The sequence below is a fragment of the Salmo trutta genome, chromosome 8, assembly GCF_901001165.1.
Source record: "Salmo trutta chromosome 8, fSalTru1.1, whole genome shotgun sequence".
Classification (NCBI taxonomy): Eukaryota; Metazoa; Chordata; class Actinopteri; order Salmoniformes; family Salmonidae; genus Salmo; species Salmo trutta.
Genome location: NC_042964.1, coordinates 33,840,436 through 33,863,264, shown reverse-complemented (window position 1 = coordinate 33,863,264; position 22,829 = coordinate 33,840,436). Strand labels below are relative to the sequence as shown.

The window sequence follows — 22,829 nt, the reverse complement described above, 5'->3', positions numbered from 1 at the left end:
TGGGTTTGAACCCAGAGAGGCACATTAGTACAATTCTCTCAGGCTGACACAGGAGAACAGAGCATGGCGGGTTCTGTAGCTGCAGCTGGCCACATGCTCCATTGTTCTGTCCCTCTCTGAACTTGACAAATTCTGTAATTGGTGAGAGAGGGCATTCTGGAACCGCAGGTGGTTCTACACAAACAGAACAACCAGATCCTTCCCCACATAGCTGAGCTGAGTTATATAACCTAACTGCTTGGCACATATTCACTTTCTCCCTGTCGCCTGTGGTGCCAACCGCTGTACAACAATGCACCCTACTGTGAAGTGAAAACACGCGGAATGGTGCACTTTACGCACAGACGCCAAGTGCATAACAAAATGCGTAAAACAAGTCCCCATTAGCAAAGCATTATTGGAATATGTTGGAATATTTATACTGTGGTTATGTATTATTGCTAAATATAATCATAAAGACACTGACAGCTGTTCCCATCCCCTATTTTATTCTGCCTCATATACTTTAGGCTAACTCGGAAGAACAATGCAGACAGCCTACCCATGCGCAATATTAGTCATGCTAGTGACATGGTATGATGAAGTCGCGTACTCACGCTGGTGGGGTGGATGAGGGGCAGCGGCAGCAGCGACAGCGGGATCAGCACCACCAGGATCAGCTTGCGTGCTCTCCATAGCTTCTTGATAAGGTCCATCCTTGCGGCGGCCTCCAGCCTCATCGGGGACTGCTCGCCTCGGTTCGGTCTCAACGCAGAGAAGCTGGCTTGTTGGTCCCTTTTATCTGGTTATTTTGCGTGACATGAAGTCTTAATGAGAGTAAAAGAAAAGTCCCTTTAAATGTCTCCTTCTGGAGTGAAAATTTGAGTTTCAATTTGCAGGTTCTGCTTGTTTAGTTCTGGTGGCTATGCACTGCGGTCTACAGCGCACAGACCTCCGTCTGAAATAACTGCTCTTTGGACAATCTCACCGCCGTACTTGACCTGCAGGCAACCCCCACCTCTGAGTTCAGCTAGAAGGTCTAAAAGTGAAACAAATAGTTTCCTGACTTCTTTTTCAATGCTGTCTACTTATTCTTATCTGAATACCAGATAAGGTCTCTTTTTCAGGGCTCCCCTGCAAAGGAAACCTTGGTCTCAATGGGACTCCCTGCTCAAATAAAGGTTCAATAAAATGTTGTAAAATGCTGATGTTTGAGATAGACCAAGCGGCACAACTGTATATAGGCTACTGTGAGTGCAATAAATGTCTATATAAAGAGGTTCTCAGCACCATGACTTTTCCTAACTTGTCACATTTATGACCCTCCAGAATGCTAATTTCCTCAACCTCGTCCTTCACTCCGCCTCACTGGTCTCTAAACCAATCAGCTTTTAGTAATTACTTGTCATGAGTTTGCAGCATGGTGTGCGTGGAATGTGTAATAATATTGCGGTCATGTACCAATAGTAATCAAGTTCCCAATAACTGATCTTATGATATAACATTTGCCCGCTTTATTATTTATTTATCTTAATTGTTTCGCACTGACTCACTTCCACTGGCGCTATGCATGCTCACTAGACTCTACCCACACACTCACGCATACTACACTGACACTCCAACACACACACACACACACACACACACACACACACACACACACACACACACACACACACACACACGCATGCATATTGACGCCACAAACACTAACATTAACACACTTTCACACACGCTGCTGCTACTCTGTTTATTATATATCCTGATTGCCTAGTCACTTTTACCCCTACCCACTTGTACATTCTGTATTCAATTCGATTTGATTTGTAAAAAAAAAAAATAGTTTTGAGTGCTATATAAATTGGCTCAGTTGGTAGAGCATGGTATTTGCAACGCCAGGGTTGTGGGTTCGAGTCCCACGGGGGGCCAGTACAAAAAAATGTATGGTATGAAATGTATGCATTCACTACTGTAAGTCGCTCTGGATAAGAGCATCTGCTAAATGACTAAAATGTAAAGTGCTGGTATTAACATATTATTTAATGTAATAGCTCATTGTTCCATATGCACCAATTTTGGTCCATGCCAGTTTTGATCCATACATAGTGTGTCTTTGGTCCCTAGACTCCATGGACTGACACCCCACTAGTCAGAGTGAAGCGCAGTCCGAGCCTGCCCTCAGGTGGAATTTGTCTGTACAGTAAGTCCTAAATCGAACTTCCCACATTTGAGTGGAGGGCTGTGGAACTGAAGAGCTACGCCATCTTTACCGGTCCATCTTCCCTTATCTATTCCTACAAAGCTTCCCTCTGTTCTGTTCAGCAAGCTGTCACATTTCTCATCATTATGCAGCTGAATAGCCTGGCTGTTTAAAAAGTTATAAAATAGCTAAATATAGGCTATGTCATGGTCATTTAAGGGTTTAACATGAAAGCTACATAAATAAGTACATTTTAAACTTTGCTGAGCGGCTAACTAATGTCACATGACAGACTTCTAACTCATAATCAGCGTAATCCGAGCAAACAACAAAACCGTTTCAGTCAGTTCCTCCAGCTTTCCTGGTGAATAGCGTTCCTAATATCCAAACCCATTTTATAATATGCTTTCATTCTCTCCAATTTATAATTGAAATACCAGACACTTAATCGTCACGAAACACCTTTGCGTGACAGAGAGAGGTTTACCGATGACTTGCGTCTGAAAGTCTTTTGCGTTGGCTGTGTATACAGTGCCTGTTCATTGCATGCCAACACAGGAAAAGTGAGAGAGTGAGAGCGGAAGGCGATGGTTACAGTACAGTGACCTCGTTGATCCACACAGATAGTCAAACAAAGGTAATGTGCAGAGCAGCCTTATCGCAGCCTCATCACAGCCTTATCACAGCCTTATCACAGTCTCATCACAGCCTTATCACAGCTTTATCACAGTCTCATCACAGCCTTATCACAGCCTCATCACAGCCTCATCGCAGTCTCATCACAGCCTTATCACAGCCTCATCGCAGTCTCATCACAGCCTTATCACAGCTTTATCACAGCCCTATGCCATTCTTACACAACAGGAAGTGATACTACAGCGGTCTACACTGATATCTATGAGGCAGGCCAAATGGACATTAGCCTGTATAGATCCACTGGCCCTTGATCTGTCTTGTCTGATATAATGTGTGTGTGTGTGTGTGTGTGTCTGATGTGTGTGTGTGTGTGTCAATGTGTGTGTGTCAATGTGTGTACAGTCATGCATGCATATGTATGTATATGCATTTGTGTGTGTGTGTGTGTGTGTGTGTGTGTGTGTGTGTGTGTGTGTGTGTGTGTGAGCAGAGAGGATACTAGGCCAGGTGTTGTATAACCCAATCAATGTTGCCTAATTCCTCCTAACCCTCTTTACATCTTAACAGGGATCAACTTAGTCAATGGTGCTCAAAGCCCAAACACAGATTTCCCAGTCACTGCTGAACAATGTGTATATGTGCGTTTGCAAGCGTGTGTTTTCTTTTCTTGTTGTTGTGGTGCGGATCAGGAGATCATTGCCTTCTAGTATGGACAAGTAACACTAGAAAAAGGCGGGTTGGATTGACTGGTTTGGGGCCGATCATCAGATTAGGTCTGGGACTGGTTGGTTCTATGTCAGGGTAAAACCCAGGGGTAAGAGTCAGGTTAAACGACTCATTAGTACCATAGCTCCCAGCTCACTGAAACTGTGTCAAAGGTGGGTGTGTGGTTAGTCTGGTACAGAGCCATACATATGGTCTGGTGGTGAGGTACAGATGTAGGATCTTAATTTGACCGATATTGTCTCAACAAAAGAATCCTGCAGCAACAGGATTTGAACGTTTAGCCCACATTGTTGCTTGATCGGTGGTTGGGCTATTAGCTGGCCAAAAGTAAGCTACATGAAAAGTGCAATACTGTTAAAATAACCGTGTGTTAGTTTTGGTTTTCAGGGAATTTATGGAAAACACGAAGCATTTCCTGCGGTGCAGAGAAATTGTCATCCATGAAAGAGTGATTCATTTAAGATCCTACATCTGTAAATTGTGCTGTGCCAGGTATTCCGGTTCCTCAGCTATGTGCGTGAGAGGCTATAGATGCCTAGCACACTTGGAGACTCAGTGACTGAAGATAAGAGTACTCCACAGTGGACTGTCTGAGCACACTATAGAATTAGTAACCAGATAGAATGACTTCTAGTTCTATAGTTGTCTCAACCAATTCATCAAAATACTCTCTGGTGCTTCACTGCCCAGTAGGCCTTATAGCACAGTATTCTCTAGTATCCAGTCAAGCAGAGTACTCTGCAGTACATTGCTCCATATAGCCACCAAGCTTCTCAGTGCAGAGACACCATAAGCCAGTACTATAGGTGGAGTATCCTACCATGGGAAAGCATAATACTAGCACTTGTGTTAGTGGGCCATCGGTGGTCACTCTTCCATTCTAATCAGGTCCTAAAGCTCCGTTACAGTGCTCTAGAAATACTGTAGGTGTTATGGTCCCATCTGTATGCTGTAATGTGTGTGTGTGTGTGTGTGTGTGTGTGCGCGCGTGTGTGTGTGTGTGTGTGTGCACGCATGCGAGAGAGAAACAGAGACAGAATGAGAGAATGAAGGAACGACAAAACGAGAGAAAGAGAAAGGAGAGAGGGATGCAGGGAAGTGCAGAGAGGGAACAGCAGTACCAGTGATGGTCAGATCAGGACAGCTCCCCTCCAGAGAGAGCCTGCCAGACCCTGCTGTTCATCAGCCAAGCTCTGCTCCATCTCTGATCTATGCCCTGGGTGCTAGAGATTACTACACTCACGTGTACACACACACACACACGCACGCACGCACGCACGCACACACACACACACACACACACACACACACACACACACACACACACACACACACACACACACACACACACACACACACCATATGTTTTACTGTCCTTGTGGGGACCTAAAATGTATTTCCATTCAAAAAATGTGTTTTCCTTAAACCTAACCCTTACCCTAACCATAATCCTAAACCTAACCTTAACCCCTAACCCTTACTCCTAACCCTAAATTTCTAACCCTAATTCTAACCCTAACCCTAATTGTAACAACCTTAAACTCAACCCCTAAGCTTAAAATAGCCTTAAAATGGCCTTTTCCTTGTTTTACTATCCTTGTGGGGACTTTTTGGGGATTTCCACATGCGCACACACACACACACACACACACACACACACACACACACACACACACACACACACACACACACACACACACAAGTTCACATGAGGGGATGAGACAGGCCCAAGGGGGGCAGAACCACAGCACGGCAGGAATGAGCCTGAGAATCAAATCCACTACTATATCTACTGTAGCCTTTCAGCCCCAGGAGGCCTTAAATCCTTCTCCCTAAAGCTGCTGCCTGCTGCCTCCCTGTCACAGCCCTTTAGAGCCTTTCACATGGCCCAGCTAGCATAGTTAGGTTACTGTAACTGTGGTTATGTACAGTAGTAAAACATCTCTATGGTTATTATTGTTCTCAGAGAAACGACTGTAGCATCCGCCATGTTGATAAGATCTGGTAAAATGTGATGTTGTGGTAGTCTATGAACAGTCTACGTGTGCATCTCTCTCTCTCTCTCTCTCTCTGTGTATCTCTCCCTTTCTGTGTATCTCTCTCTCTATGTGTATCTCTCTCCCTCTGTTCACGATGCGTTTACGGTGTGGCTGTGGTTTCCCTTGACCTGAAGGTGCAAAGCTCATCTGCCCTGAGTGACCTGCTCCTCAGTTATCTCCTGCAGAGCACATCCTGTTAGTGGCTTTAGCTGCGTGCTGTAGTGCTCTTCTGTTCTGTACTCGTCTGTGCTCTTATGTACTCTGTACCCTTGCACCGAAGTGTGATGCATATCCACCAGAGACAGAGGGCTGTGAAGAACGATGTTGCTGTGTCACATAGCCTTGTATCTTATCATCTTCTTCCTCTCTGTCTCCGTGAAGACGTTTCACCTTGGGATTATGACGAAGACGCTGCTTCGTTGTTTGTTGTTGTTGTGTTATGTGCAATGTTATGTTTTCAACTTTATTTGAATCCAACATGAAGCAGAACATTATGATTCGAGCTAGGAGTTTTTGGGCCGTTTCAGATGGCTTCGGTATATGTTTATCTAAAGTCATGATAGTTTCAGTGACTCCCAACAAGACCACTGCAACTTATTTAAAGTCATGATAGTTTCAGTGACTCCCAACAAGATAGTTTCAGTTTCAGTGACCCCACAACAAGACCACTGCACGGTTATCTAAAGACACGATAGTTTCAGTGAGCCCAACAAGACCATTGAATTTAACATAACACATTTGATTGGTGATATTTGTGAATATTTTTCACCGTGGTTGTTAAAGTGCCAGTTGAATCAGGTCAGAGATTGCAGCCTGGACAAGTCAGGAAGCCATGCGGATGACTGTTGAATAATAGAGGCCGTGATCTAAAATAGAGTTTTCGTGCCAATCCAGCGCCGTTGGTGACCAGAAAGTACTGCAGGAGAGATATTTTTTTTTATTTAACCTTTAGTTAACTAGGTAAGTCAGTTAAGAACAAATTATTATTTACAATGACGGCCTACCAAAAGGCAAAAGGCTTCCTGTGGGGACAGGGGCCTGGGATTAAAAATAAAAAATAAATCAAATATAAAAGCAGGACAAAACACACATCACAACAAGAGAGACAACACTACATAAAGAGAGACCTAAGACAACAACATAGCAAGGCAGCAACACATGACAACACAGCATGGTAGCAACACAACATAACAACAACATGGTAGCAACACAACATGGTAGCAGCACAAAAACATGGTACAAACATTATTGGGCACAGACAACAGCACAAAGGACAAGAAGGTAGAGACAACAATACTTCACACAAAGCAGCCACAACTGTCAATAAGAGTGTCCATGATCGAGTCCTTGAAAGAAGAGTTTCATCCTAACCCATCTCCCTAGGATTCGTTATAGATGGGAATTGTGGCTTTGCACCTTAACAGTGTGTTCTTACTTGAAACAGCACAGTATCATTTTCATATCATTATCGATGTAATGAGCATACTGCAGCGCTCAGTGTCCTGTTCTGTGCTTTGTCCCAGAGGTGATGCTGGCCGATGCTGTTGGCTGCTTATGCAGTTTTCTCAATACTGCAAACTGTTCTTTTTTTTTGCATGGATCCACTTACCTTTGAAACATGATCTGTTCGTTCTCTCTCTCTCTCTCTCTCTCTCTCTCTCTCTCTCTCTCTCTCTCTCTCTCTCTATCTCTCTCTCTCTCTCACTCACTCACTCAGCCCTGGGACAAAGAGAGAGAGGGTGGGAGGATAGGGGGGAAGAGAGAGGGAGGGGGGAGCAGTGACCAGGAATATCAGGATTTAAGAGTGCATGAATTACCACTCCACAGCGGGTTACGTTACGCAAGAGCTGCCGTCAGAACAGGGGATCACAGGGAGCAGAGAGAGAGGGAAAGCAGAGAGGATGGCATAGAGAGAAGGGACAGAGGCAGAGAGTAAAGAGTAAAGAGAGAGTGGGAGTAGAGGGAGAAAGAGAGAGAGAGAAAATCAGGAAACAGAGAGCAAAGCAGGGAGCAGAGATTGCAGGGACAGGCGGATTACAGAGGGGCTACGAACCACAGCGCACCAGCGACATGGACAACACACAGACGTCTTTGTCTCCACTGAGGGAGTGAAGAGACGAGACAAGGACTGGGAAGAGGACAGGACACTGCGAGAGAAAGTGATTTTGAAGAACACTGTGTTTCTGCAGCTTTTGCTGGGAGACCTCAAGTGGCGGGACGGTAAGGGACCAGCTGTGAGTGTCATCTGGCCATGAGAGAGTGACGGAGAAAGGACATCTAGTGCTACTGAGGACATCTTGGTATCTTCCTCTCCTGCCTGTCCCCATGTCTAGAGGAGGGAGGCCCCTGTGTGGGTGGGCCCTGATGTGGCCCCTGGCGTGTGCACTGGCCCTGGTTACATGCTCGTCGGTCAGCCCCCTCCTCCAAGAGACCACCTCTGATCCTCCCATTTCTACAGAGACACAGACTGAAGTAAGGACACAGCCAGACCATCAGACAGAGGCACAGACACTTGCAAAGTTTCAGACCCAGCCAGAGCTACGGACAGAGGCACAGACTGTGGCACAGACACAGACAGAGCTACAGACACAGCCTGAGCTACAGACTGAGTCCCCAACAGAGTTAGAGTCACAGGCAGCTACCAGCAACCACACAGGTGAGTCCGAGTTCTCCTGGACTGATGTCTAATACTGCTACAAACTAATACTACATACAAACTTGTGTTGTGTTTGTGGTGTAAAGTACTACAGTGTTTATGCTTGCAGGTGCAAGTGCAACTGTAGTGTAAGTAGGCCTGAGTGCCTGCTTGTTTGTCCACATGTGTACGTCTGTGAAGGTTCGCCTATCTGTACACAGAATGGCGGTATCAGCCATCATATGAGAGTTGAGTAGTGTGCAAGTGTTATTGACTTGTCTTAACTTTATTAGAATCCAGTGTGAAGCAGTTCAGACTCAGAACTTCCTAATTAGAGCCTGGGGTGTTCGTGGCTTCAGATGCTGTGGTTGTGATGTCTCATTATGTCCACGGTTCAGCTGCACTGCCTAAAGAGAAATCATCAAGATGCCATTATGGTGCTGCTGTTTGAATGAGTTAGCAGTTAGTGGAGCATGCCATTCTCTCTCTCTCTCTCTCTCTCTCTCTCTCTGTCTCACACACACACACACACACACACACACACACACACACACACACACACACACACACACACACACACACACACACACACACACACACACACACACACACACACACACACACACACACACACACACTATTACACAGTCCCACCACCACCCGCACGTGCATGGCATAAACACGTGCATACACACATACAGCAATGGACACACACTAACCACAACGATGCAAATCTCCTTAAAGGTTTAAAAAAAACAGTTTGGTTTCATAACAGCAGCTCTCTCTCGCTCTCTCTCTCTCCCATTGGGAATAAATATTTGATATTGAAATCCCGCTGGTCAACAGCACACTTCCCCTTAGCCCTCTCCTCTCCATGCCTGATAGATCACACTCTTTCTGGGCAGAATCCTGATCAGCTCCCCTGTGACTAGACTGCCCTGGTCCCTACCAGTACACTCTGTAAACGGCATATTGTTATTGCCATTAGGGGGTCAATGAAAGTGATAGATTTGTAGTTTTATCTCCCTACTTTATCTCCCTTTTCCATTCCATTAGTTGTTTTGCTAGCAGGGCATTGTATAATGCAGTTGTGGCACAGGGATGGGCAAAAATTACAAAACACAATTACAATTTACCATAAAGATCAACTATCAAAATGAACTACAAAATACTTGTATTTTGTCAAGTATACTATTTTAAAATAAAAATACATGTATTGTAACGCTTGGACGTCGTGGGTGTGGAGTCAGGCGTAGGAGGCAGAAAAATGTTTGGTACCATATATATTTAATAAGTACCACAAAAGAGGAAAAATGCCCAAACACAACGTAACAAACCCAAAGTCCAACAACACGATACACAACACGATACACAACACGATACACAACACGATACACAGTGAAAACACGTAACAAGCCCGCACACAGAACAGGTGGAGAGGCGGGCTTAAATAACACCACTAATTACCTAATAGAACACAGGTGCAACTAATAAAGACATGACTAACAGAAAAACGAAAAGGGGATCGATGGCAGCTAGTTGGCCGGTGACGACAACCGCCGAGCGCCACCCGAACAGGGAGAGGAACTACCCTCGGCAGTAGTTGTGACATGTATTTCAAAATACAAAGTACATTTGCAAGTAGCCAGGAGAAACAGCAAGAACATTCTCAGTAACGGTTACAGAAACGTTTTACTTAATGTGATATGTGGTAAATACCGAAATGAACTGCAAAGCACACGGGCCTTGTTTTGCGGCGGAGCTCATTAGAATAATACTCAGCATGCTTTGCAATTTTTCCTTACATTTATATTTAGTTCATTTAGTAGAAACTCTTATCACACCATAGCATCATCAGACCCCTGATACCAATACAGGGTGCAGTGGTGTAAAATACTTAAGTACAAATACTTTAAAGTACTATTAAGTCGTTTTTTGGGGGTATCTGTACTTTACTTCACTAATGGTCAAAAGTTTTAGAACACCTACTCATTCAAGGGTTTCGCTTTATTTTTACTATTTTCTACATTGTAGAATAATAGTGAAGACATCAAAACTATTAAATAACACATATGGAAACATGTAGTAACCAAAAAAGTGTTAAACATATCAAAATATTCTTCAAATAGCCACATATTTTTACCATTAGTGTAGTAAAGTAAAGTAAAGTACAGATACCCCCCAAAAACTACTTAGTAGTACTTTAAAGTATTTGTACTTAAGTATTTTACACCACTGCACCCTGCATTGGTATCAGGAGTCTGATCAAATCAAATCAAAGTTTATTTGTCACGTGCGCTGAATACAACAGTGAAATGCTTACTTACAGGCTCTAACCAATAGTGCAAAAAAAGGTGTTAGGTGAACAATAGGTAGGTAAAGAAATAAAACAACAGTAAAAAGACAGGCTATATACAGTAGTAGCAAGGCTATAAAAGTAGTGAGGCTACATACAGACACCAGTTAGTTAGGCTTATTGAGGTAGTATGTACATGTAGATATGGTTAAAGTGGCTATGCATATATGATGAACAGAGAGTAGCAGTAGTGTAAAAGAGGGGTTGGCAGGTGGTGAGTGGGACACAATGCAAATAGCCCGGTTAGCCACTGCGCAGGAGCACTGGTTGGTCGGCCCAATTGAGGTAGTATGTACATGAATGTATAGTTAAAGTGACCATGCATATATGATAAACAGAGAGTAGCAGCAGTGTAAAAAGAGGGGTTGGGGGGGGGGGGGGCACACAATGCAAATAGTCCGGGTAGCCATTTGATTACCTGTTCAGGAGTCTTATGGCTTGGGGGTAAAAACTGTTGTGAAGCCTTTTTGTCCTAGACTTGGCACTCCGGTACCGCTTGCCATGCGGTAGTAGAGAGAACAGTCTATGACTGGGGTGGCTGGGGTCTTTGACAATTTTTAGGGCCTTCCTCTGACACCACCTGGTGTAGAGGTCCTGGATGGCAGGAAGCTTAGCCCCAGTGATGTACTGGACCGTACGCACTACCCTCTGTAGTGCCTTGTGGTCAGAGGCCGAGCAGTTGCCGTACCAGGCAGTGATGCAACCAGTCAGGATACTCTCGATGTTGCAGCTGTAGAACCTTTTGAGGATCTCAGGACCCATACCAAATCTGTTTCGTTTCCTGAGGAGGAATAGGCTTTGTCGTGCCCTCTTCACGACTGTCTTGGTGTGTTTGGACAATTCTAGTTTGTTGTTGATATGGACACCAAGGAACTTGAAGCTCTCAACCTGCTCCACTACAGCCTCGTCGATGAGAATGGGGGCGTGCTCAGTCCTCCTTTTCCTGTAGTCCACAATAATCTCCTTAGTCTTGGTTACATTGAGGGATAGGTTGTTATTCTGGCACCACCCGGCCAATTCTCTGACTTCCTCCCTAAAGGCTGTCTCGTCGTTGTCGGTGATCACTGTTGTGTCGTCTGCAAACTTAATGATGGTGTTGGAGTCGTGCCTGGCCATGCAGTCATGGGTGAACAGGGAGTACAGGAGGGGACTGAGCACGCACCCCTGGGGAGCTCCAGTGTTGAGGATCAGCGTGGCAGATGTGTTGCTACCTACCCTCACCACCTGAGGGCGGCCTGTCAGGATGTCCAGGATCCAGTTGCAGTGGGAGGTGTTTAGTCCCAGGATCCTTAGTTTAGTGATGAGATTTGAGGGTACTGTGGTGTTATGGTGTGATAAGAGTGTCTGCCTTGATGTCAGCTTTGCACACTCTTGGCATTCTTTCAACCAGCTTCATGAGGTAGTCACCTGGAATGCTTTTCCAACAGTCTTGAAGGAGTTCCCACATATGCTGAGCACTTGTTTGCTGCTTTTCCTTCACTCTGTTGTCCGACTAATCCCAAACCATCTAAATTTGGTTGAGGTTGGGGGATTGTGGAGGCCAGGTCATCTGATGCAGCACTCCATCACTCTCCTTCTTGGCCAAATAGCCCTTACACAGCCTGAAGGTGTGTTGGGTCATTGTCCTGTTGAAAAACAAATGATAGTCCCACTAAGCCCAAACCAGATGGGATGGCTTATCGCTGCAGAATGCTGTGGTAGCCATGCTGGTTAAGTGTGAATTGTAAATAAATCACAGACAGTGTCACCAGCAAAGCACCCCCACACCATAACACCTACTCCTCCATGCTTTAAGGTGGGAAATACACATGCAGAGATCATCCGTTCACCCACACCATGTCTCACAAAGACACAGCGGTTGAAACCAAAAATCTCCAAATTGGACTCCACCGGTCTAATGTCCATTGCTCGTGTTTCTTGGCCCAAGCAAGTCTCTTCTTATTATTGGTGTCCTTTAGTAGTGGTTTCTTTGCAGCAATTCGACCATGAAGGCCTGATTCACAAAGTCTCTTCTGAACAGTTGATGGTGAGATGTGTCTGTTACTTGAAATCTGTGAAGCATTTATTTGGGCTGCAATTCCTGAGGCTGGTAACTCTAATGAACTTATCCTCTGCAGCAGAGGTAACTCTGGGTATTCCATTTCTGTGGTGGTCCTCATGAGAGCCAGTTTCATCATAGCGCTTGATGGTTTTTGCGACTGCACTTGAAGTTCTTGAAATTATACTCATTAACTGACAATCATGTGTTAAAGTAATGATGGGCTGTCATTTCTCTTTCCTTATTTGAAATGTTCTTGTCATAATATGGACTTGGTCTGTTACCAAATAGGGCTATCTTCTGTATACCACCCCCTTACCTTGTCACAACACAACTGATTGGCTCAAATGCATTAATTAAGAAGGAAAGAAATCCCACAAATTAACTATCAACAAGGCACACCTGTTAATTGAAATGCATTCCAGGTGACTACCTCATGAAGCTGGTTGAGAGAATGCCAAGCGTGTGCAAAGCGGTCATCAAGGCAAAGGATGGCTATTTGAAGAATCTCAAATATGAAATATATTTTGACTAGTTTAACCCTTTTTTGGTTACTACATGATTCCATATGTGTAATTTAAAGTTTTGATGTCTACACTATTATTCTACAATGTAGAAAATAGTAAAAATAAAGAAAAACCCTTGAAAGAGTAGGTGTTCTAAAACTTTGGACCGGTAGTGTATTTATATTTTTGACAACTTTTACTTTTACTTCACTACATTCCTAAAGACAATAATGTACTTATTACTCCATACATTTTCCCTGACACCCAAAAGTACTAGTTCAATTTTGAATGCTTAGCAGGACAGGAAAATGGTCCAATTCACTCACTTATCAAGAGAACATCCCAGGTGATCCCTACTGCCTCTGATCTGGTATACTCTGATCTGGTATACTCTGATCTGGTATACTCTGATCTGGTATACTCGCTAAACACATATGCTTTTTTTTTTTATTGCCCGAGTGTTGGAGTGTGCCCCTGGCTATCCTTAAAGAAAATGTTACCGTCTAGTTTGCATAATATAAGAACTTTGCAATGATTTATACTTTTACTTTTACTTTGCCACTTAAGTATATTTGAGCAATTAAATTTACTTTCGATACTGAAGTATATTTAAAAACCAAATACTCAAGTAGTGTTTTACTGGGTGACTTCCTCTTGAGTCATTTTCTATTAAGGTATCTTTACTTTTACTCAAGTATGACAATTGGGTACTTTTTACACCACTGGCAGGATGAAAAGGGGCCCCAAAATTGTAAACCGCTTAAATTATTCTTATAGAAAAGTATTTTGAAAATACAAAGCTCTCGAAAGTATCTTGTTACAAAATACTGTACATTAGCGTGTAGTTCCGCCCAGAGGGTTAATGGACAGAGGGTTAATAGAACTGACTCTACTGATCCATGTTCCACGGCTAAAACAATGCAGACATTCTAACTGGGGAGCTCTAGCTGCTGTCAGTCTGTTCAGCATCCTCCGCTGGAACACAACCAGACCTATTATTACTGTTCACTGCATGACCAGAAGACCTGAGCTATGTTTAACTGATACTTCCAACCTCACAAGGCCCAGGTCCACCCCTTAACAGAGAGAGAGAGAGGTAACGTTGGAGTGAGGAAGGGAGAGAGAAAACAAATATAGTTCTCGAGATAAAGTTATCGTCGGTTATTGTCAGAGGGAAAAGTTAGAGGGAAAGTGCAGCAACCGGAACACCGTCTCTCCTCTCATCCCTCCATTCGTTCTTAAAATAACAGAGAGAGAGAGAGAGAGAGAGAGAGAGCGAGAGTGAGAACGAGATACACACGTCAAGGGCTCTCTAAAACTCGGCGAGGACTTTGAGAAATAGAGAGTTCTTCAGTGAAGGAGGGCAGGACCTTGTTTCCACTCATCCCTGTCATTCCTCTATCCCTGCCTCACCCCTCTCACGGTACAGGGAGTGTTAAGGGGATTAGATCATTGGCCGTGTCAGAGAGTAGTGAGAGAGAGACCACAGGAATAGACTGCTGCTACATCACGCTCTGATGGAGAGAGGGATGAGAGAAAGAGAGAGGGAGCGAGAGAGAGAGAGAGAGAGAGAGCACAGTCAGCCTATGACGTCGGTCAGTGTGGGAGTTGGAAGGTTAACTACAGAGAGACATGACAGACAGACAGACAGACAGACAGACAGACAGACAGACAGACAGACAGACAGACAGACAGACAGACAGACAGACAGACAGACAGACAGACAGACAGACAGACAGACAGACAGACAGACAGACAGACAGACAGAGAAATAAGAGAGATAGAGGAGTGAGAAAAAGAGAGAGAGAATACAAAAATAAACAAGAGGGCAGTTTGTTTAGCGGAAGGCTGACCGTCCGAAACAAAAGACAATAGATCACCAGGCTAATCAGGTGGTTCAGCCTCCATCCCTGCATGTATTAGAGGGTCAATAGGGGTTACTCAGCTTTAGGGTTGTGAACCCGCATGAAAAAAATATGACAGTTTACTATAGAATACTAAAGTACTTGCACACTGTAGTATCCCTCGATCATGTGTAATACTTACTATAGCATGTTGTAGCATTCTAATAGAATACTACAGTAAATACTGCTGTATTATCCACAAAACAAACATCACAACACAGAAATATCGTAACATTACAACTCGGCATCAGCATCAGTACTGCTCTCTGCTGGATCGCTTGTCTATTGGTTTATTTGTTCATTGGTTCATTCGGATGCCCATTAGCTTTTGCCGAAGCAGCATAAAAAAATACTACAGTAATGTCTGCAAAAACACTACAGTAAATACTATAGTCTGTAAAAACACTACAATAAATACTATAGTATTTATACCATAGTATATTATAGTAATTTTTTATGTGGGAAATCCCGGTAACTTTCCCCAAAATCCAGAAAACCTTTTTGAAGGATCCTGGATTTACTGCTTATTCACCTCTGTTTAGGGAATCTTCCGACCAGGATTTCTGGAAAACCTGGCATTTTACGAAAGTTACCGGAATTTTGCAACACTAATTCAGATGGAGGGATGATGCAATGGTACAGAAGGGATCATATCTAGATTATAGAGGTTGTCGTGGCCTCTGGGGTGTGTCACATGCCAGGTGGTCCAACAGCCTTCTCTGCCTTGCTGCAGGGCAACTCAGGGAGTGTACTGTGTGGTCAGTAGTGAAGCAGCTCCGAGCGGAGAGTGAGTTTGTGTGTGTGTGTGCGTGTGGCCGTGTGTGTGTGCGTGCGAGAGAATGTGAGTGTTTTTGTGTGTGGATGAATCTTTAATGGTGGGCCTAATCTTTATTTAATCAGGCACTATTCTGAGCGCCTATCTGTGAGGACCCTGAGGCGGACAAAGAGAGAGGGATAGAGGGAACATCAAGAAGAGAGAAGAAAGGGGCAGTTGTTATGTTGTGAGAGTCAGGTTGCCAGGTTGGTTGCTGGCAGCCCACAGTATTGCCATGCCAGCTAAGCCCTGTGAATGGCGGCCCACTGGAGATAAGCTGATCAGAATGAGACAGACCCAACATTCACCCAGTAGCCAAACCCAGCGGTCTAACACAACAATATAAATACTCTAATGGCAGTCCAAAGTCTACTCCACAAGATATTAAAGTGGAATTTTCTGAGCTGCGCAGGGAACATCCCAATAACTCATTGCGCTGTAGGCCTACTAATATAGACTGTGTGTGTCACGTGTGTGTGTGTGTGTGTGTGTGTGTGTGTCTGTGTGTGTGTGTGTGTGTGCGTGTGTGTGCGTGCGTGTGTGGGGAGGGGAGGCATATGGCTTAGGGGCTGCATTCCTGATTAAACTCTATGATGACTCAGGTCTAAGCTCGGCTGGTGTGTATGTGAGTATGTGCCTGATTTTGTGTGTGTGTGCCTGTGTGTTTGTGTGTATCAGGGCATGAATATATGCAAGCAGATGCTGCATGGTGATGCAGAATTAGTCCTATATTAGACTCAGTATGGGAAATGAACTGCTGTGGACACTGCACCCATGTCTGTCATATTGTTATTCACATGTTTGTATGTGTGCCTGTCTTGGCTTTCATGCAGTGTGTGTGTGTGTGTGTGTGTGTGTGTGTGTGTGTGTGTGCACCCTGCCCTGCCCATAGAGAGCCCTTGGTTCTCTATGGTATAGTAGGTCAGGGTGTGACTAGGGGGTGTCCTAGGTTTATTATTTCTATGTTGGTGTGCTTGGTATGGTTCCCAATTAGAGGCAGCTGGTAATCGTTGCCTCTAATTGGGGATCATATTTAGGTAGCCGTTTTCCCACCTGTGTTTGTGGGATATTGTTTTGAGTTAAGTGCATGTAGCACCGCTGATGTCACGGTTCGTTGATTGTTTTCTTGTTTTGTTTGGAAGTTCGCACTAAATAAAGATGTGGAACATTAATCACGCTGCGCCTTGGTCCGTCTCTCCACACAATCGTGACAGTGTGTGTGTGTGTTTGGGAAAAGAGAGAGCAAGAGTAAAGCCCTAGTGCAGTAGTATCAACATCCTTCATCCTCTCGTGGCTATCTCTCTCTCTCTCTTAGCCCCCCCCCCACTCTCTGCACTGCTGCAGAACAGAAATCCTCCCATCTGTCATATCTAATCAGCAGACAGCCGCCTGCGTGCTTTCAGGGTCTTAGAGCACTAATATAACATCACAAGACAGGAATAACATAACATTACAACTCAGCATCAGTACTGCTCTCTGCTGAATCGATTGTTTATTGGTTTGTTGGTTCATTCGGATCCCCATTTGCTTTTGCGAAACAACAACTATTCTTCTGGGGTCCACAGAAAAACATAAAACAAGTAGCAAAACACTGATACACCAGCTGGCTTTCCATCCAATTGGCGCCAGATTTTCTTGTAAATATTCCAAAATCCGCATATTAAAACAATATGCACATTTTCCCACAAGAGATGGGTTTCCATCAAATTGACTTGTTGCGGATAAAAGGTTGTGGATGATGGCGTAGCGCACATAAAAAAATAACTTTTGAAAGTAAATTCCCATGTCCCGAATAAAAACGGATGGTTTTGTAACAAAAAATGTTTGCATTATATAGCGAATGTGCCCGCTCTGGTCTTGGCATATGCGCTCTAGCCAACAGTTTGCAGATACAGTGCGGGTTTAGCCTACTGCATCATGAGATTATTATGGACAGAAGATTATATTTGTCAAACGGCAGCCAAGCATTGATCACCGTGTCACCGGAATAAGACCCTCAATATTTATTGGAAAGGAGCATCAAGCTCATCACCTTTGCACTTTCACCTCCCTGTGAAGTTCATCATAACTTATGTCATCTGTAGCCTAATAAACTGCATGCTTTCCCGAGTCGTAATGGGAGGACCACACACCATGTCATCGCGTGACTCCAGGTTTACTTCGATACGATGGCTATTATATCAATATTTGCGCATAAAGACGTTTCCACCACCACTTCTCGCATAATTAATTGTGCCGACACAAAAAGATCCCACCTTGCGTATTTTGTTTTGTGGACATTTGGAAAGTTTACCGATAAATTTGCTGTTTCCATCAGGCCTGTCGTGACATTTCTTATACTACGTACTTTACTTGCATAAAAAGTTTGGATGGAAACCTGGTTACTGATATACAAGAACAGTCCCACAAAATGTAAAACACAATGATATATAAACAATACAACTAAAAAAAGAACGTGTGTGTAGATTGTTCTTGTTAGAGTGTGTTAGTGTGCCTGTGTGTGATTGTGTGTGTCATTTCATAGTCCCTAATGTGCCATGAGCTGTTGTTTTTTGTTGCTCTGTTTTGAGCCAGCTGCAGCTTTGCTAGGTCTCTCTTTGCTGCACTTGACCATATTACCGGACAGTAATCAAGATGGGACAAGACCAGAGCCTGAACAATTAGCACAGTTGATTTTCTTTTGTCAAAAACAAAGAATATATTTTTATACCAGATATACTCCTCCCCATCTTCACAACAAATTTGTCAATATGACTTGACCCGTGATACTGTAATTGACCATCCAAAGTTATACCTAGGAGTTTAGCTTCCTGAACTTGCCTCTACAGCCATACTATTTATGTACAACTCCAGTTGAGGTTTAGGTCTTAGAGAATGTTTTGAACCAAATACAATGCTTTTAGTTCTAGGTGTATCTAAGACCCATTTATTATTAATCACCCATTCTGATACTTAAGGGACTCCTGAGTGGCGAAGCGGTCTAAGGCACTGCATCTCAGTGCTGGAGGCGTCACTTCAGACCCTGGTTCGATTCCAGGCTGTATCACAAACGGCCGTGATTGGGAGTCCGATAGGGCGGCGCACAATAGGCCCAGCATTGTTTTCCTTGAAACGTATATTTTCCTCATTCTCTCTCTGCCCTCGTTCTATAAACAGCAAATTAAACTGTGTTAAATTTACTCTGAGAGCTTTAGATTTAACACCTCTCGAGAGTTTATACCTTATGCTAGATATGAATATTAGTAATAAATTAATATTATATATATATATATATTCTCAACTCCTCTTGTTCTGCTTTTGTAATTCTCATATTCACTGTCCGTCTCCCGCTCTCCCCAGGTCTGTTGTGTGTGTCCGTGCTTCCCCCGAGGCGGGGGTCGTTCTATGTAGAGCGTGGGACGGGGGTGTCAGTGGGTACAGTGCTGGCCTTCTGGTGCAGGGAGGGCTACCAGCTGGTGGGCAGTGATAAGATCTCCTGCAGCGTCCGGGCAGGCAAACCCCAGTGGAACAACTTCCTGCCAGTCTGTGAGGGTGAGACAACACAGCTGGTCCAATCCCTAGCTAGCCCTTTAGCTCCAATCCTCTTCCCCTATTCTGTGCCCATTTCTCCTAGCTCATACCCTCCTTCCCTAACTCCCTTCTCCTAGCTGCTACACATTTCTCCTACCCTTCTTTCCTAGCTCCCTACTCCTAGCTCCCACACCTGCAGTTATCACAGATCTTTAAAAAAATACATCTGAAGCGACATGATATGTGAAAGTAATTTGGCTTTCCCTTGATCTGCCTTCCCCTTCAGCCATCCCGAGGCCAGAGGACCGGGGTCTGCGCGTGGCCGTGCTGGCCTCGGTGGTCAGTGGCATCGTCATCCTGGCCATGTCTCTCTCCTTCATCATCTGCTGCCTGCAGGAACGCACAGTGAAGGACAGGGGCTCCAGGAGGGACGGCAGGAGCAGGTACAGTACGCACATCACGCGCGTTCACAGACGCAGGCAAGCGCACACGCACATTTTGAAATGCTTTATTTGAATCCACAAATTACATGTCGCATAACAGTCGGGATACATCGACACTTACGGATACAGAAAGCACCTTCTTATCCATACAGCGAGGCCGCCTTGACCGCTGACACAGAGCAGTACCTCGCTAGACGCTTTGCCTTTGTGCGATGCAGGCCTGCGGTCTGAGCGCGCGTGCTGTCAACCTGGCCGAGACTCCCAAATATCAGCACTACAAGTTTGCACTGATAACCAAGGCTGTCCAGGCGTGACACGAGGGTCTGGTATTTTAGCAACTTGGCAGCAAGTGCCTGCTCCATGTAGTAGTCAAAAGAGCAACCCACTTCCAAAATGAACACCTCCCTCTGGCCTCCCCCCACAACAACAACAACATCTGGCATATTTGGTATATAAGAAAACGTATCGATATCACACAGACACACACACTTCAAGGTGATATTGATGAGGTGATATTGATGGAGGTGACGATAACCACCTCTCTCCAGGCGTAGAGACACGCGGTCTTCTCGGCGTAGTGAGTGCTGGCTGGAGAGAGAGGAGGGGGATTGGGACACGTTCCCCCCTCCTAAGATCTTCCACCTGGCCCAGCGGCCGGACCTCCGGCTGGCTGCAGAGAGCCCGGTCTACCTGGGGGGCATGGCCGGCTTCGACAACCGCGGATACCAGAAGTGAGAACCTGAGATCTACTGTATGAACCTAAACGTGTTGTAAATATCAATTGGAACCTGTTACTGTATGCACCGTTTATAGACGCCTAATACATCGGTTTGTAGAGAATCCACTGATTCTAAGGTCTCTCTCTCTCTCTCTCTCTCTCTCTCTCTCTCTCTCTCTCTAGGAGTCAGGAGAGCCTACTGAAGGCCCCGCTTCCTGGTCTGTTCCGGGCGGAGAGTCAGATCATCTACCCCCACGTGGTGCTCCAGAGAGTCCCCACCCCCACTGCCCCGACTGCCCCTACAGCCCCTGTCTACCTCCACAACATGCCCTCCAGCTCTGCCTCCAACTCTGGATGTGCTCCCTCACAGCCACACCACATGCCCCCGTACCCTACCCCGCAGTATCCTATCCACAACTCCACCCCCCAGCGAGTTCCATGGCAAACGCAGCCCCATTGAACTGTCACTGTCCCCTCTCTCTCTCCCTCTCTGTAGGTCAAGGGTCAAGGAGGAAGGATCAAATAACAAAATATTCCCTAATAAGTGTGCTACTTTTGAGCAGAGCCCTATGCAGTTAACATACACGTTTTGGTCAAAGGTAGTGTAACACATAGGGAATAAGGTGTTATTTGTGATTTGAGAACAGTCCTCAGACCCCTGTCAGTGAGATGCTTCTACTACTGCAAGGATAGATGGATGGGACACATGTTACTGTACATACTGTATGATATGGACGGACAGACAGACAGACAGACAGACAGACAGACAGACAGACAGACAGACAGACCAGAGGGTCTTTTCCAGCACTTTCTGACTCCTTGCCTCTTCTCTCACTGAGGAAGCCCTTTCTGCCGTTTCTAGTGTATCTCTACACGGCAGAGAAGGGAATTCTATCTCTACCATTCTCTCTGTGTCTCCTGTCAAGACTTTTGGTCCTTTTGTGGTGTCCTCCATTTTCACAAGCGCATTCTTCCTATTAGTCTTCTGATTGGTCAAAGTCACCCTCAGACCGGGCCTATCAGGACACACTGAGCTGAAGTTCACTTGTTGATGTCACTGACTGAAGACAGTGAGATGTTGTTTGGCGGTGGTCACCAAGTCTCGCCACCGACCAAAGAAGAGAATGGACTTATCTGAGGAAAGTGAATGCAGAAATCATCCCCAATACCATGTATGGGTGTATAATATATTATTCTTAAAGGTCATGAACAGTCAAAATCATGTTTTTCATGAATTTGGATGATATTTGGATGAAAGTATGATGACCAAAGTGTGAAAAATGACTGTTTCTTCTACATTGATAAAGTTTGATCATAAAGTTACTGGTCCCCACCCCCGGTATCAAACACTTGGATTCAGGAAGCAGGATTATTAAGGGGATAAGGTGACATCACCCTAATGCTCTCGTTTTAATACACCAATGGCAACATGAAATTCTCTTACCTAATTTAAATAAGTACTGCCTTGTAACCAACATCGGAGAAAGTGTGCTTGTAGAGGGGCGTGGTTTATAGAGCTAGATAACTTCTCTACTGGTGTTAGCTAGTCACTGGCTAGCTAGGTCTTCAGCCAGCATGGAACTAAAGGGGGAACGGGTCGTTCAGAACCATGATACAGTTGTCATGTCAACACATCCTTCAGTGCTGATGTGAACCGTAGCGCCGGAAAAATTCCAAACGGGAGATGTATAAAAAAAATATGTATATCATTGATGCGATTTCAATGTTGTTTGAGTAGCTTTGTGCACCAAATTAGCTTGAGAGGATTTTGCTGCATATACTGCTCATTGCATCCAAGTTTCTTGACATAGGCATTTAAAAGAGCTCTCAATCAAGACGAGTTCATGAATATAAGCTCCCCGTCCACTCAGCCTGTCTTTTCAAGCTTCCTGGTAGTTAGCCATGAGAGAAAAAGTAATTTTCTAAAATGTTTAGTATTTATATCCCAAAATAATATAATGGGTAATATTTTTGTCACTCAAAAGGCTATTTTACATGGGAATCAGAATGACTCTTCAGGACCTTTTAATGATATCAGAAGGCATTTCAGCAAAGTTCACCCATTATTTTCCCCCATTTGTTCTAAAGCTTTGGACTAAAAAATTTGGAGAGCTCCTTACCTGTTGTTGAAGTCTTTGTCGTGGGTTTTTCTACGGTGGTAGGAGACTTGGAACAGTCACACCAACTTACCTGCACTTTATGGATTTTACTGACAGGCTGGCAATAGCAATTGCGAGATCCTTGCACTGATTATTCCCGCAATATGTTTGTACGAAAAATGGTTTCTACCTGAAAACTGATTAAATAGATTTTTGTTTAGTTGAA

General features: G+C 44.4%; 2 protein-coding genes across 3 annotated transcripts in view; one reads left to right on the top strand and one right to left on the bottom strand.

Annotated features, from left to right (window-relative positions):
* LOC115198738 (solute carrier family 13 member 4) overlaps window positions 1-1,261 on the bottom strand; it is a 17,642-nt gene extending 16,381 nt beyond the window's left edge. The window contains exon 1 of the mRNA XM_029760973.1: window positions 597-1,261. Coding sequence (XP_029616833.1) covers window positions 597-719 — 123 coding nt within the window. The 5' untranslated portion in view covers window positions 720-1,261. The remainder of the gene's footprint in view (window positions 1-596) is intronic.
* The window catches only part of LOC115198739 (uncharacterized), a 24,012-nt gene extending 1,183 nt beyond the window's left edge, over window positions 1-22,829 (top strand). Inside the window, exons 1-5 of one of the 2 annotated variants that reach the window (XM_029760974.1) lie at window positions 7,523-8,236; window positions 19,173-19,364; window positions 19,630-19,786; window positions 20,335-20,517; window positions 20,688-22,829. In XM_029760974.1, the coding sequence (XP_029616834.1) occupies window positions 7,906-8,236; window positions 19,173-19,364; window positions 19,630-19,786; window positions 20,335-20,517; window positions 20,688-20,964 (1,140 nt within the window). In that variant the 5' untranslated portion in view covers window positions 7,523-7,905 and the 3' untranslated portion in view covers window positions 20,965-22,829. Of the gene's footprint in view, window positions 1-7,522; window positions 8,237-19,172; window positions 19,365-19,629; window positions 19,787-20,334; window positions 20,518-20,687 lie in introns of those variants that run through there. The other variant, XM_029760975.1, reaches the window with a different exon arrangement.